This window comes from Pseudorasbora parva, chromosome 21 (genome assembly GCF_024679245.1).
Source record: "Pseudorasbora parva isolate DD20220531a chromosome 21, ASM2467924v1, whole genome shotgun sequence".
Classification (NCBI taxonomy): domain Eukaryota; kingdom Metazoa; phylum Chordata; class Actinopteri; order Cypriniformes; family Gobionidae; genus Pseudorasbora; species Pseudorasbora parva.
Genome location: NC_090192.1, coordinates 8,997,526 through 9,014,036, shown reverse-complemented (window position 1 = coordinate 9,014,036; position 16,511 = coordinate 8,997,526). Strand labels below are relative to the sequence as shown.

The 16,511-nt window shown below is 37.1% G+C and overlaps 1 protein-coding gene across 1 annotated transcript in view; it reads right to left on the bottom strand.

The window, feature by feature from the left end:
- The window catches only part of arid5b (AT-rich interaction domain 5B), a 175,297-nt gene that overhangs the window by 111,068 nt on the left and 47,718 nt on the right, over nucleotides 1-16,511 (bottom strand). The window contains exon 4 of the mRNA XM_067429802.1: nucleotides 5,171-5,401. Coding sequence (XP_067285903.1) covers nucleotides 5,171-5,401 — 231 coding nt within the window. The remainder of the gene's footprint in view (nucleotides 1-5,170; nucleotides 5,402-16,511) is intronic.

Below are 16,511 nucleotides of genomic sequence, written 5' to 3'. Positions count from 1 at the left end.
TGCATCACTCACTGTCAGTTTATTCATCCATCTCGTCAAAAGCGGTTATGTAAACAGCTCCATCGCCTTTTACAAAACAGCATTCAACAACCTAGCATTTTTTCCAACAGGAAGCCAGGCATGCATGTAAACTGGAGCCTCTCTTTATAACTGGCAGCATCTATGGAAAAGCGAACTGCACGCAAACTGCTGTGTTGTTTGAATATGCCGTTCATGCCAATAAGAAACACACACACTGATAGAACAGGCTATTTAAAGACTAGAAGCAAGTCTAAATCTGAATTTCTTTTTTTGTCATGTATGTTCTGTATTATATGTCAGTGAAGCATTTAAGCGAAGGCTATTCAGTTTCATTTCATATATTAACTTTATAAACTTTAGAGTAAATGGCACTGAAGTTCTAGTTCTATAGAAACTTACAGTAATACATCGTACAAGAGCCTGAACGAGTCTAAACTGGAACACTTTTAACTGAAAAAGTTCTACACAGACTCTTGTAAGTCTATGTTGATTTGATTATGGTTTTAGATATCAATAAAAATATACATACTCAGGTTTAAATCCAAACGCATAGATTAAAACTGCAGTCACACTAAACTTTGAGCATGCAAAACGAGAATAATCGTCATTAGTTAACATTAGTTAATGTATTAAAGGGATTCATTACCGCTTTTTCATATTAAGCTGTTATTCCCTGTTATTAAGGGATAGTTCACTTTAAAAAGAAAATTCTGCCATCCTTTACTCACCCTCAAGTTTTTTCAAACCTGTATGAATATCTTTCTTCAGCTGAACACATGGGAAGATATTTTGAAGAATGTCAGTAACCAAACAGTTAACTGGAACCATTGACTTCCATAGTATTTTTTTTTCCTACTATGGATTTTTCAGACTTTTTACTGCGCCGAGTCGAAGTACTCTCAGAAGTGCTAGTTCGTCCCCGCGCGTCAGAGAGATTAAGTGCACGCACTGAGACGAGAGAGGTATGTATCAACTCGATTTAGTTAAGGGAATAACATAGTTTAATATGAAAAAGCGCTGAAGTATCCCTTTAACTAATATGAACTACTAACCATAAGTAGTTCGTATTTTACTGTATTTGTTCATCTTTGTTAATAAAAATCCAGCTGTTCATGTATTGTTCGTGTTAGTTCAAAGTGCATTAACTAATGTTAACAAGATTTTAATAATGTATCAGTAAATGTTGAAATTAACAGTAACAAAGATAAATAAATGCTTTATAAGTGCAGTTCATTATTAGTTTATGTTAACTAATGAATATTACTCTAAAATGTTACCAGAAACGTCTCGGTTACTTATATAACCCTCGTTCCCTGAAGGAGGGAACGGAGACGTACGTCAGAACTAGACCGACGAAAGGGGATCCCCATTCGTCGGTCAAGTTCTGACGTACGTCGAACGTGACCGACTGAAAGGGAACAATTGTGATATGACGTCACGCTCTGTGGCGTCTCTTCATATCATAATCAGTGTTGGGGAGTAACTAGTTACATGTAACGGCATTGTCATTTAATTACAAAATAAACATAATCTATTAGATACTAAGGAAAAATGTGTAATTAAATTAAAATGTTAATGATTACAAAGGGGGGTACATCTGAATATTTTCTGTAAAAAGCAAGGATAGCTTTTGATGCTATTCTGATGCTATTCTGATTGGCTCTCGTTTGAATTTGCAGCGCACCACGTCTGCCAATAACATCAGTCCACCACTCAAAAATCAGAAAAGGGCATAAATATAACAAGCCAGTGCAAAATATGTTTACCAACTATTAAAATATTATGGACGTCCAAGGGTTCAATGTCAAACCTGAGGAAGCATCTGCAGGTATGTAACTTAGCCTACATTTATAGGTGGGGTAAGTGTTATTTCAACGGCTTGTGTTTTTGTGACGGAAGGGGTGACTTTTTCATTGAATATTCAACCTGGAACAGTTATTCTGCCATAGTCATTGCCTGGGTTACGTATGTGTGGGGTGGAGCTATCAATATAGGGCCGAGACCCTTTTTGGGGGTAGGGGCGTGTTTGTTTTGGTGATTTGAAATAACAACAACGGTTACCAGATATCACTTACCCCACTTTTAACTCTAAAGCAGAAAGTATACTTCATTTTTCAATCGTTTGCTCGCACAGCCTTGCAAAGTATACTTCTTTTGACTCATTCACATACACAGGCATTTGACGCATGCACAGTTCTGAGCAATCTCTCGTCACGAGTTACAAGCCATGTAAATAATGCAAAAAAATTAAACGTGCATGTACGATCTGCGTGTACAAAGTACTAAAGGCATTGCGTACTCCCACCCTTTTTTTTTTAAACAGCATGTGTTGCCATGCTTATGTTTTGAAGCATGGCAGCTGGTTTAGGCTGGACCTTATTGGCCATGAGCTGGTTTAAGCTGGTCCTGAGCTAGGGTTAGTTTATTAGGACCAGCACTTGACCAGCTTAAACCAGTTAAAACCAGCTGTAATGCTTCAAAACATATCTAACCAGCATATGCTGTTTTTGTCAACAGGGATTCAAGACATGTTTTAGCTTTGTATTGCTAAATGCATGTCCGGTAGTTTATTTAACAATGTTAATCTCTATTCGTAACAAATTAGCTAGTCTGCTAGCTGGCTAAAGACATCTTTACCAGCCATACTTCTATTTATCAATCAAGTACTTCTGTAAGGTTAACCCCGCATGGTTTAAATGTTTGAAAATGGTCAACTATTGAATTTGGAAAAGTAATCAAATGTTATCAATTACATTCCTTTAATAAAATAATTGAAATAGTTACACTACTTATAGTTACATTTAAAAATAGCTTGTAATCTGTAACCTATTACATTTCCAAAGTAACCTTCCCTGTGCTGATAGTAATACACTTGGAATGTTAAAAGTATACCATCTTGTTGACTTTACTGCAAAAAATATACTTTTATTTCAGCCAAGAGGTCATGCCATGACGTATCAATCTTTTACCGGTCTACTTGAACTTTGGAACGCAGCAAAATGCATAACTTCTTGTCTGAGCTTGCGTTTGCGTTCACATATATGATATGCATGGAAGTCAATGGAATGACAAGTGTAGCTTGAGTACCCCTTTTATACAAAAAATGAGTGCAGAAAATGTCTGTATATTTATTTAAGCCTGTTTTAAGGTCAGAATGGTTGACTAGTCATTTAATGACCGGAGTCGAGTAAGGTCAACTATGATTTGTCAAGTTTCTTTTTAGTTTATTTAAAGTGTATTATTGTTTTTTATCATCTCGCTCCATGTGCATCATATTTTAGGACAGTGTGTCAAGTTAAAAATAGTTTATATTGTTTAAAATAGAGCATCTTAAGACTAAAAAAGGTCCAAAATCTCTGATTGTGATCTGATGGACTCAAAATAAGCATATTTATACAGTGCTTTTTTAAACACTAGTCGATTTTGAAAACATGTATTTTGCACATTTTAAAAATATGTAAATACAATCCGACAGATAAAAGTTAAATAGTAATACCATCAGTGTACATTGCAAACACAAAGTGATCATACACAGATCGGAGAAAGTTCAGCCAGTAATTACATGCACAGTTGAGGTTTTCTAACCATCAGCCAAAAGTGGGACAAATCGTTGTTTTTGAAATCACAGCAGCCCTTCTGAAAAAAATATATTACTCACACAAGTAGACGGACTGTGACAGACTCAGACCTCAGTGTAAAAGCAGGCTTTCAGTTCATCTGAGAGTTCTACTCTATCATACAACAAGCTCTCGACTCCCAACTCGACAGGCTAAAAGCCATAAGTGTCTGTTTCAATCACCAGCTCAAAGTCACTCATTTCTGTTTGTACACCAAAAGTGATAAAACAGCCTGTGCCCATACGGCAGCCCATCGTCAGTTAGGTAATAAAGATAAGGGTCTTGTTTTGCTGATTTGACTAGTTAGACCACAGACTCAATTACAAAATCATTTCGCATCAATCCTACATTCATTCATTCTTTCTTCACTCAATTATACCAACGCAATCAGTCTTCATATGAACTAATACGCCGTAATCAGCCTCTAAACAGTAAGGCCAGAAACATACTCCACGCATGTACGAAGACACAAATGTTTGGTCAGTACATTGCAAGAAAGTGGCAGTGTTGTAATGCTTAAGATGCATTTTTGCATTATTGTGACAGTAAAAAAAAAAGATTAGACACTTCCGCTAAATGTTCCTTGCACCAGGGAACAATACAATATAACATTATAACTAAAAGTTTGCTAAATAGTATTTCATACTCAAGCAAGGCGACATTTGATTCTGGTCAAGCCTATCCAATAGCAGCAGACTGGGAGTGGCCTTGAACGGCAACATGCCCAGTGCCTTATGGGTGTTGTAGTTTTCCTACCTATTTGGTAAAAAAGGACGACAACAGCTTTTTTGTGTATTCAAGAAGCACAGATTTCAATAGGCAGCCAAGTTTAATGGCCCCACTTTATATTAGGTGGCCTTAAGTATTATGTACATACTTCAAAAATAAGTACAATGTACTTACTGTGTTCAAATTGTATTGCAAAGCACTTTTGCTGATATTGAGGTGGATACGGGTAGAGTTAGGGACAGGTGTCGGGGTATGGGTCAGTTTAAGGGTAGGGTTAGGTGTAAGGGAAGTGCCAACTGTGTAATTACAAATGTAACTACAGAAATTAATTACAGACGTAATTACATGCAGGTATTTCTAAAATGTAAGTACAATTTTAAAAACATGCATGTACACAATAAGTGCATTGTATCAAATGATTAATTACAATGTTAGTACATAGTAGTTAAGGCCACCTAATATAAAGTGGGTCCATTTTAACTAAAAGCATTTTGTGCCAGCGGTGAATTACCCATTTAACAATTAGACTTCCCAAAAAACAAAAATTTAAACAAATTTGCAAACATTAATATCACTAAACAACTTTGCATAAATCACAATAGTAATCATAAAAATGTACATTGTTTAAAAACGAACTAACTTCTGCATATTGGTTACCGAACACTTACTGTAAACATAAAAAGTTTTGTCAATCTCTGCGGCCGGACACATCTTTGAATGCAATAACAAAGTGTTTGCGTTCGTATATTTGGGTAGAGTTTGTTTCAGACCCAAGTCACACAGTTTTTTTAAAATCCACTTACCAAATTCATCACACACACTCTCGTTCTCCACCAGCGTGGGGTGCTCAAAAGTGTCCCTGCAGTACAGGATCTGTGTGTTGTTGGTGAGGGAGGCGATTCCTCCCAGGGCCAGCACCACATGGTCCGTCAGGAGGGAGGTTGGCCTCTCCCGAAGCCGCGCGATGATGGAGCGGTACCGACAGTACTGGGGGTAACTCAGTACCAGAACCTTCTTTTCCTCTGCATCATCACCTAGAGACAAGAAAGAATAATTCATCTTTAAAAGGGAACACTGCCATTTCTGCCACACAAAAAGGAACTCAAAGTACAGTTATATTAATTTTGCCAATAAATAAAATTGACTTTGAAAACTTTACATAAAATTTTCACTCAAATTCCTCGACAATTTCACGAATATTTTCCCAAAAACGAACATGTTGAATTAAAGGTTAAAATATGAAGTTGAAAACATATTTTTATAGTGTAGGATAATGAAGGGCAATTTAAGGGAATCTAAACATAACAGGCCGGATTTGAACCTGGGTCCCTAGTGCAACATCTCCCTACACATTGTATGCAACACACTATCATCTGCGCCACAGTTCTGAAAAATAAAAATGGCTTTCAAATACTCCCACATCTGCTACTGGTCAGACCAACAAACAGTCCTGCCCCATTGTCACTCTATTGCTTGAACCAATGTTGATGTGTCAGGCTAGGCTATGTTAATCTTAAGGATTAGCATTATAATCCTCTGAATGCACACAATAGAAGATCAAATGTGACTTGCGAAGAAAAACTATCGGAGGACGATTGGCGATTTTGTTTACAGGAACAAAAACAAAGGAGAAAAAAACGAATATGGGTGATCTTTCTCAATACTCAATTCTCAATACATGTTTGTTGGTGCCAAGTATTATCCATAGAGCACGCAATATCCAGTTGGTGAAGCTTGCTCGCTCTCATTGGCGGGAATCACATCAGAGGCAGCCCGATCATGGTTTGGGATTATGGGGGCTCTGACACGATCGGGAACAGTACAATAATCGTAATGACACCCCACATTTGAGGATTTTTTGGACAAAAAGTCAGTTGCGAGAACCCTTGAATCGGGCCACAGCCCCATATCATTATGCTCTGCAAATCATGCCAAAATAATGCCTTAAAATCTTCAATCATCATCAAGTGTGTGGCCAGCCTTAGTCTCGTCATCACGAGTAACGCAGCAGCGAATTTGACTGCTAACTGCCATTTTAACTGTAGGTTATCAGCCGAACATTTCAAAGTGTAAATAAAAACTTATACCTAGCAGTCAACCTTGCATTACCAATGGACTAGATTACGGTTGCAGTCAGCAAAGTTTCTAAGAAAAACACTGTAGTTAAAGTGCCCCTATTATGCAATTTCCTTAGTCTGCTCTGATTGGTCAGTCGGCACTTGTACACACAGTGACAACAGTAACAATGGCCCAAGTCCTCATCTTTTGGAAGTGCACGCAAAATGGATTTCTTAAACAGCATCTTCTCAACATGTTGACAACATAAACTCTTCCAGGCTATGCTGGCAATGCTGGCATTAAAGGAACACTCCACTTTTTTTTGAAAATAGGCTCATTTTCCAAGTCCCTTAGAGTTATACAGTTGAGTTTTACCGTTTTTGAATCCATTCAGCCGATCTCTGTGTCTGGCGGTAGCACTTTTAGCATAGCTTAGCATACATCATTAAATCGGATCAGACCATTTGCATCACGCTCAAAAAAAAAGAAAAAAAAAGACCAAAGACTTTCAATATTTTCCTATTTAAAACTTGACTCTTCTATAGTTACATTGTGTACTAAGACCAACGGAACATGAATATTTGCGTTTTTTATTTATTTTTAGACCGATATAGCTACTAACGATTTTCTGCGTAATATCACTGCGCCGCTTCTCCCATGGTACGGCAGCAAAGTGAATAGCTTCGATCTATATCGGTCTAAAAATCGAAACTCTTCATGTTCCGTTGGTCTTAGTACACAATGTAACTACAGAACAGTCAAGTTTTAAATAGGAAAAATATTATCTTTGAAAAAATAAAGTCTTTGGTAATTTTTGAGCACGATGCTAATGGTCTAATCCGATTCAATGATGTATGCTAAGCTAAGTGCTACCGCCAGATACAGAGATCGGCTGAATGGATTCAAAACGGTAAAACTCAACTGTTTAATTCTAAGGGATTGGAAAATAAGCCTATTTTCAAAAAAAGTGGAGTGTACCTTTAAAAGATTTGTTACAAACCTACATAAGTTTGTGCAGGAAGTAAGATTGGAATCACTGACACATTTTAGGAAGTTCAGAATTAGTTATTTCTTTGGGAGACAATAACTCCATTTATCATGTATGTGCAAGAGCTATATTACACACTACATGATAGGTAATATCCAAATAAAGCATAATAGGGGCACAGTATTTACAACAGTAAATGTAGTACTTATGATTATCTATGAACTTATGCATATTATTTATATCATTAATCATTGATTCATACATTATATTATTTTGTCTTAAACAATTTAATAGAAAAGGTGGTTAACAGTACTTGCATACAATTAACTTGTGTATTCCTTGTAAATACAACATTTGACATCACTTGAGGAGTCATAATTCTACACAATGGCACACAACTCAAAGATCATGATGAATCCCATTGTCTCTAATATTAGCTTGGCAGTAATGATAATTCAATCCAAATCAAAGCACTGTGACTTCATATAGCTAATCTAATTCTATAATGGAGGATCGTGGAGGAAAGCTGCTCCCAGGGGTTCGGATATAGATTTGTGGGCTATTATGTTTTACTACAGCCTGAGCTGCTGGTTTAACATGACAGCTCTCTGTTAGGATTGGCAATATAAAAGATTCTGGGCAGGAAGCCACGTCACTCAGTTCTTGGAGATCAGAGATCTGAGCAATAGCATTCGCCTGTTACTCTTCCCATCAGAACTAAAAAAAAAAAAAAAAAAAAAAAACCTCTCTGAATCAAAGAATTATCGCATCTCTCGACCTCAAAAACCTGACATCTCGGAATTCAAGCTCTCAAAATATGACATGCGAGTCGCAAACCTCAAACGATGGCGTCCCTGGAGAAAACAAGCTATTTTGCTCTATTCACACACAATGTCCGCAAACATTCTGCTGCAGAGAGCCATACAGCTGCAAAAAGAACTGTTTTCAAAAAGGTTTCCCTCCCCCCAATTGGTCACACAAACAGATTCCACCCCAATAAAAGAAACATGAGCAAACACAAACCATCTAAGAACTTCAGAGAACAAATGACAGATGCATGACCATTTGTTCAAAAATAATTTTGTTGACCTCATGTTATTATTGCTCAACACATTTGATGGTGCATGACTACAGCGGCATGTTCCAAATGAAATGGAGAGACTGTAGTCTCAAATTGATGGCTGTAGAGATGAGAACATGAAATACTTTGATTTATACTGCTTATTCTTCCTTTATTGGACTTTTACTGCATGTATTGCGTTTTATTCTTGGTGGAGCATATTTGCTCTCATTCTTTCTATCTTTCTCATCCATTTCAAAAAGCCTGGGCTTTCTAGTCCGTATCAGACAATTAAAATCAATGGTGACATTATCTGTTGAAGTGATGTTGAAAACATGGAGCAAAATTAGTTTTTAATTACCAAAACATAATAGTTCGCTCCGTCACACATTTTGTGTACAACACTTTTAGCACATGATTTCCTCATTAACAAATTCAAAAAATCCCAATGTTGAAAGTGTCTTATGCGGACTGCATTTATTTGTTAAAAAACAAAGTAAAAACAATAATACTGTGAAATACTATTACAATTTAAAATAAGTTTTTATAAAATATATCTAAAATATTCATATGTTTTGTATCTGAATATATTTTTAAATGTATTTTAATTCCTGTGATACAGTCTCAGTGTCACATGATCCTTCAGAAATAGTGATTTGCTGCTCTAGAAACATTTATTATTATCAATTATAAAAGCATTTCTATTGCTTAATATTTTTGAGGTAACCTTGATCATTTTATTGGATTTTTTGATGAATAGAAAATTCAATAGGACTTGTAATTGTTTGTAATAGTCCTTTTTAACATTATAAATGGTTTTACTGACATTGTCCTTGCTGAATAAAAGTATTATTTTATTATTTAAAAAATACTGACCCCAAACATTTTAATGATATTGTTTATGTATAAATACTGTATATGCTTTTATATAGTATACTATTAATTTTTTAAAATATTAATTTTGTATTTTTATTTTATATATTTGAACACTGATATTTATGTTTAAAATGGCACAAATAAGGACTTTGAACTGTATTTAGACAATACCCAATTTTGGTAACAGGGTTTTATTTTATTTGAAAAGAAAGCAAGTCTCATATAATATTTAGTTCAAACTCCTGAGGTGGATGAATAACAGTTTCTTAAGGTTTCACAGGACAAATAGACATTTGTTAAATGGAAGAGAACCCCCCCCCCCCCAAAAAAAAAACAAAAACAAAAAACAGTTTGACTTAAATTGAATAGTTTGAAGAACCATTTAAATGAGGAGCAAATGAGGAGACCCACAGTACTCTCATCGTTTACTTACAATTAGTACCACTGAGGTTGGTCACTAAATATCTTTTAAAGGGGGGGGGGGTGAAATGCTGTTTCATGCATACTGAGCTTTTTACACTGTTAAAGACTTGGATTCCCATCCTAAACATAGACAAAGTTTCAAAAACTAATGTTGGACGTTTGATGGAGTATTTCTGTGTCAAAAATACTCCTTCCGGTTTCTCACAAGTTTCGGAGAGTTTTTTTCGAGTATGGGTCGGCTTGACATAAATAGAGCGGAAGGTCCTTGTATGGGCCGTACGGGCTCTTCTCCCGGTAGGGCGCGCGCGTGTGACTAGAGCGAGAGAGGAAATGCACGCCCCATAAACACTCACTCAGGTGCAGATCCAGTCGTCGTTATAGTCCGCGCCACGCTCCACTTTATTCCTATGGGTGACATCAAGCGATTCAACGCTTCAGCACAGCATTCCGGGAAGGCAGCGCTGCATTTGAACCGATTTGAGCGCAGAAATGACGGGAAGCTTCACAACATCGCTTCAGTCGCGTCGCAAAAGTGGATCTCCACCGTTCACTGCTGTCAGGACTTCACCAAATCATACCAAAGAAGTGTGTTTTTGACGGAGCGGTCCCAGCGATAAAGGTTCGGTCCTGCTTTGGAAGCAGCCGGTGAGTAAAACTGCTTCAAATGTCTGTGCTGTTGGCTATCGTCGCGTGAGTAAACGTCCGTAAACGACACGATCGCGTGCTTCGTCATTCAAATGCGCTAACGGACTCTATTGTTGTTCTATGTATAACGTTACACTAGTCTGACGTGCAAAACTGTTTTGCTTGCTACTGCTAAGGTTTAGTCGCATACAATAGTCCATAAACCAAATCATGTCATCATAAACCATGAGTAAAGACACACAAATGTTAACAGGCCACTAAATACAGTACATACCACAGAGACGGACGTCCTGCTGTTACTGTTTCTCCTGTTCAATTTATTTCAGCCTCTGAATGATCCTGGATTATATATCTATTAGCTGAGATCCTTTGCGCGCTCGTCATTCTTTAGCTCCGCCCACACGATACGCCTCCAGGCGCTCGTTTTTTTCCGGAAAGACTCGGTACAGCCCATATTTCTTTTATAAATATGATAAAACTAAAAACTTTTCGGAGATATGAAGGATGCAATACTACTCTATAGGTACTCAAGATTGACATGAGATTGACTGAAACTGAGTGTTTCACCCCCCTTTAAGGCGCGCACTGTGCCATGCTAATCATGCAGGGATCCTACGTACACTTCCTTGATTAGATTTGGCTTTGGACAGAAGAGGTCAGAAACATGCTCTACTGCCACACTGTTAATAAATTCTAACCTTTTCTAAAGAAAGGATTTATTATGCTTAGCAATTTAATTGGCTAGGACGACACTGTGATTAGAGAGCACTGAAAATCACATTATGCAATTTTCCTGTAACACTTGACGTGACGCTAGAGCTGCACGATTACTCGCTAAAGATCGCGATCTGCACCCACGCAAACTCATTCTTAAATGACAGCGATTCGGTGATGTCTATTAAACATTTGACAATCACAGCGGGTCTGTGTTCATGCTGTCACTGAACCAGAGAGAGCAGCTTCACAAACTGTCTTTTAAACCACACAGTATCATTATTTCTGTTACAGATGTTCAAATTATCACTGAAGTACTGGGATAGAAGTTTATAGTCATAAAAACACTGATCACAATAGAGCACCTTTTGAAAGCAACTTGCCGCTTCAAATCTAAAGATAATAATTTACAGTAAGGTTTCATTACTTAAAGGGTTAGTTTGGCCCAAAATGAAATTGATGTCATCAATGACTCACCCTTATGTCGTTCCACACCCGTAAGACCTCCGTTCATCTTCAGAAAACAGTTTAAGATATTTTATATTTTAGTCCCAGAGCATATGCAAGTGAATGCACACTATACTGTCCATGTCCAGGAAGCTAATAAAAACATCATCAAAGTAGTCCATATGTGACATCAGTTAGTTCGTTAGAATCTCTTGAAGCATCGAATATACATTTTGGTCCAAAAATAACAAAAACTACGACTTTATTCAGCATTGTCTTCTCTTCTGTGTTCCTCCAAAAAGATTCAAACGGTTCATGAATCAGTGAATCGATCAATGATTCGGGTTGCCAATGTCACGTAATTTCAGCAGTTTGACACGCGATCCGAACTACTGAAATCACGTGACATTGGCAACCTGAATCATTGATCGATTCACTGATTCATGAACCGTTTGAATCTTTTTGGAGGAACACAGAAGAGAAGACAATGTTGAATAAAGTCATAGTTTTTGATATTTTTTGACCCAAAATGTATTTTTGATGCTTCAAGAGATTCTAACTAACTAACTGATGTCACATATGGACTACTTTGATGATGTTTTTATTAGCTTTCTGGACATGGACAGTAAAGTGTGCATACACTTCCATACACTCTCAGACTAAATCTAAAATATCTTAAACTGTGTTCTGAAGATGAACGGAGGTCTTACGGGTGTGGAGCAACAATTAGGGTGAGTCATTAATGACATCAATTTCATTTTTGGGTGAACTAACCCTTTAAATGCATTAGTTAACATGAACTAATAATGAACTGCACTTCTACAGCATTTATTAATATTTGTTAATGTCAATTTCATTTACTAATATATTATTAAAATACATTAAGTTGTATTTTGTTAACATCAGTTAATGCACTGTAAGTAACATGAACAAACAATGAACAGCTGTATTTTTATTAACTGTATTAAAAAATACAGTAACATATGTTTTGCTCATGGTTAGTTCATGTTAGTTAATACATTAACAAATGTTAACAAATGAAACCTTTGTGTAAAGTGTTATTATTACATCATTACGCGGCAAGTGACTGTTAAAATGTAATTGAATAATTCAATGGATTTGTTAAAAAATGCTGATTCTCATTTATGAGTGAGTCATTGAATCATTCATTCAAACGATTTCAAAAACCCATCCTGTATGATTTATAAGCATTTTGAAAAGTGGGGACATGGTCAATGTCCTCATAATTCACCCTCTCTTTGTAATACCTGTGTCATACCCATGTCATTATACACATTTGTGTCCTCATGTGTCACAAAAACACGGCCACACACACAGCCACACGGCCACACACACACACACACACACACACACACACACACACACACACACACACACACACACACACACACACACACACACACACACACACACACACACAGGTCGCAAAATCAACAGACTGAAATCTGCATGAGCAATCCTAACATGTCTCATCAGATCAGAACGAATGGACATTTTCCCTATGTTAGTGTGCCCTCCGTATACTGCTCAAGTGCTCCACAAAATGTCAAATGGGCCTCTGTGGGAATATATTTACATAACACCTCTCCAGCGCTCGCCGTTGCCAAAGAGGACCAATTAAACATAAAACACGGCCATATGTGGTAAAACGCCCCTGAGTTTTAATAATTCATGATATTTTTGTTCTATAAAACTTGGTTTGAGGATCTGTGACATCAATCAAAATGAATGAAGCCATTTTTGAGCAGAACCTTTGTTTTGATGAGATGGAACGAAATTCAGGCTTTTTTATTATTACACAAAAGGACAGAATGTCAAGTTACAAGACAGAACAAAAAACCCATGGAGACAGATATAAAAAAATACAGTAACACTTTGTTTTGATGGTCCCTTTTGAACATTCTGTTGACTATAAGTAACTTTGCAACATGTCAAATAACTCTCATTAGAGTATTAGCAGACTGTGTGCTTCATACCTGCATTCATATCTTCATAACTCTTTATTATAATGATCCTCCAAGACATACTAATTATAAGTAACTTCGTAAATTACATGTCAACTTATCTCTAACCATAACTCTACCAGTCTTACTCTACTAACACTCTAATGAGAGTGTATTATCTCTTATAATCAACAGAATGTGTTAAAGGGACTGTCAAAATAAAGGGAAACCAAAAAATAACAATTATAACCTAAGCAACCCTCTACAATGTGAGTAAATCACTTGCATCAAATTTGCTAGGTGACTAAAAATTATCTTTATTTAAAGCTGCAGTCCATAAGTTTTGCTTTTCATCACCATCTCTGTTTGAAACCTGCAACTGCAGTTATTTGCCTAAATACCATCTTTACGTGGGTTGTGCATCAGCAAAATATATTTTAAAGGGTAACTTCTGTGATTAGCATATGGCTTTTGTATCAGTAGAAACCCTGGAGTATATTCGAATGATTGTTCTTCCCCATCTTCCCAGTGCTGAAGTACCCCTTTAAGGACCGCACTGACTCCAATGTTTTTTAAGAGTTTGTGTGTCAGTCATTGACACTCATGTGTAGATACTGTACTTTGAAATCAGCGATTCTACGTATTGGAAGAATTGTCAAGAATTGTCACCGGAAAATGTCTTCTGAACAAGTAAGTAGCATGTCTGCCACTTTTGTTCTGACCAACTGAGAAAAAAAAGCATTACGATACATCACGCTACCGATGATGATTAAATCTAACGATCGCTAATATCACATCAAACCGTGCAAATTATTCTCATTGTTACACCTTGTTCTTTAATTGTTTATGTTCACAACATCAGCATTGCGTGACTATGTGTATTTAATGTGTGTTAGTGTTACCCGTAGATTTCAGTTTCTATACAGTCTAATCTTTTGCTTTTGACTACGAGTGAATCTCCAGTTGTCACTGGTCCTTTCTGGATTACAATCCGCCATCAAAATTATGAATGTAATTATTCCAGCTGCTGTGAAAAAAGGCTATAAATGATCCACCACCTCACCTGCAGCCGGACTCTTTCTTTATGTGTACAGACGTGTCGTAATGACGCAAAGACATGCTCGAATTTCCCCCAGTACCACTCAATTATAACACATTATTACAAGCTATACCATTGTGAATTGGGCTAGTTAATAAGGAGATAGTTTTGAACACTTACGTAAACATTTTTGGATAACTTTAAACCAAAAAAGTTATGAACTGCAGCTTTAACCAACCTCTGTTGCTTTCTCTCACACAAGTGAGAAAGAGAGGCTTTTACATAACCTAGAAATCTAGACGCACCCTAGAGGCAGTAAATCTAATCTGCCGAGAGCAACTCTCAATACACATCTGAGCTGTAAAAACCAAACTCTGGTCGGGCCAATCACATCGTGTATAGAGTCGGTGGGCGGGGCTTAACATAATGACGGCAGAGTTGCGCTTGCGTGCTACTAGTAAACACAGAAGCTGGCGAACGGCGGTCTTTCGAATCGGCTTTGACCGCGACTCCGGAAGACTTGGAGTTAAGCTTTTATCTCAGAAAAGAACGGCACTGAAGTCATTCGTAAGAAGGGAAGATGTGTTCAGAGTTTTGCCGACCGGATACGGCGAATGTTTAATCTATCAATGAGCTCCGCTTCACCTTCATTGCTCTGGTTGGTTGTAGCGCTATCCTATCACGTGCATTTAGACAGTTTGAAAGACAGCCGTTTATCCCGCCCCTCGGATTGAGCCCTGTCAATGGTGAGTTTCCAGACCAAACATCTTGATGTGGGTCTGGCTTATCAGGCTAGCCTTTACACGTCATAAAGAGAATTGATGCTATTTAAATGCAAGGCTCGACAGAACTGCCCAATGACCAAGAAATGACAAAACTGTCACTGTCCCGATTCGACCAGTGCTGCATCATCATGAAAGTTTATCATTTGCATGTGTTTTTTAGCCTTGCCTATTTAACAAGAAGACGCAAAAGATAACTCACTCTTGTCTGACAGGACGCGAATACTGATTTTAGCTCTTTCACGTCTTCTTGAGCTTGAATGGACAATTTCACACAAAATTATGTCACAATGCCTTTCTTGGCAAGTATTCTTGTAAACATAGTCAGTTACGTCTTAACCAGTGTTGGGAGTAACGCATTACAAAAGTAATACATTACAATAACTTTTTGCTGTAACGCAGTAGTGTAAGGCATTACTAATCAATTTTCAGTAATATTTTACTCGGTACATTTCCAGTAACGCTTGCGTTCCGCTCCCGTTATTAATGCCCAAGCGGCAGTGCGCATGTTCCTTTCGGTTTAATAGAATAGTGATTTAAAAGCCCAGATACCGTTGATGTCATCACACTTTGATTAACCGGTGGGAAAATGTCCCCACCGTCTCATCCCTACTGTACATTCGCGAGATGGATGCGCATTGCTTAGTTTATCAGAGATAAGGACAATTATTCCCAGATATTGCCAGATAATCACTTTACCTCTAAAATAATACTTATAACAGAGTTGGATCGTCATGATTTCTTGCATTGTCTTGAGCATTCACTTTTTTGCCAATTCTCTATTGTTAGCCTGGATGGCCCATGTCATTATGCTTCATCATATCACCTTCTACTGGATGTAAAATGCTCTCTGCCTACATTTTAGGATGTTAAGAGCTACTTCTGAAGTTATTTTGGTGAAAGTAACTCACAAGTAATACAGGAGTAATGTAACGCATTACAATTCTAAGACAGTAATATTGTAATGTAATGAATTACTTTTAAATAGCAGTAATAAGTAATCTATAATATATTACAGTTTGGAAGTAACTTGCACAACACTGGTCTTAACAGTAGCAGTTTAGGGTGTAACACACACAAAAATGACGGTTTGGTACACAACTTGAATTCATGGTTTTATACAGGTTCAGTACAGCAGGAGGGAAAAA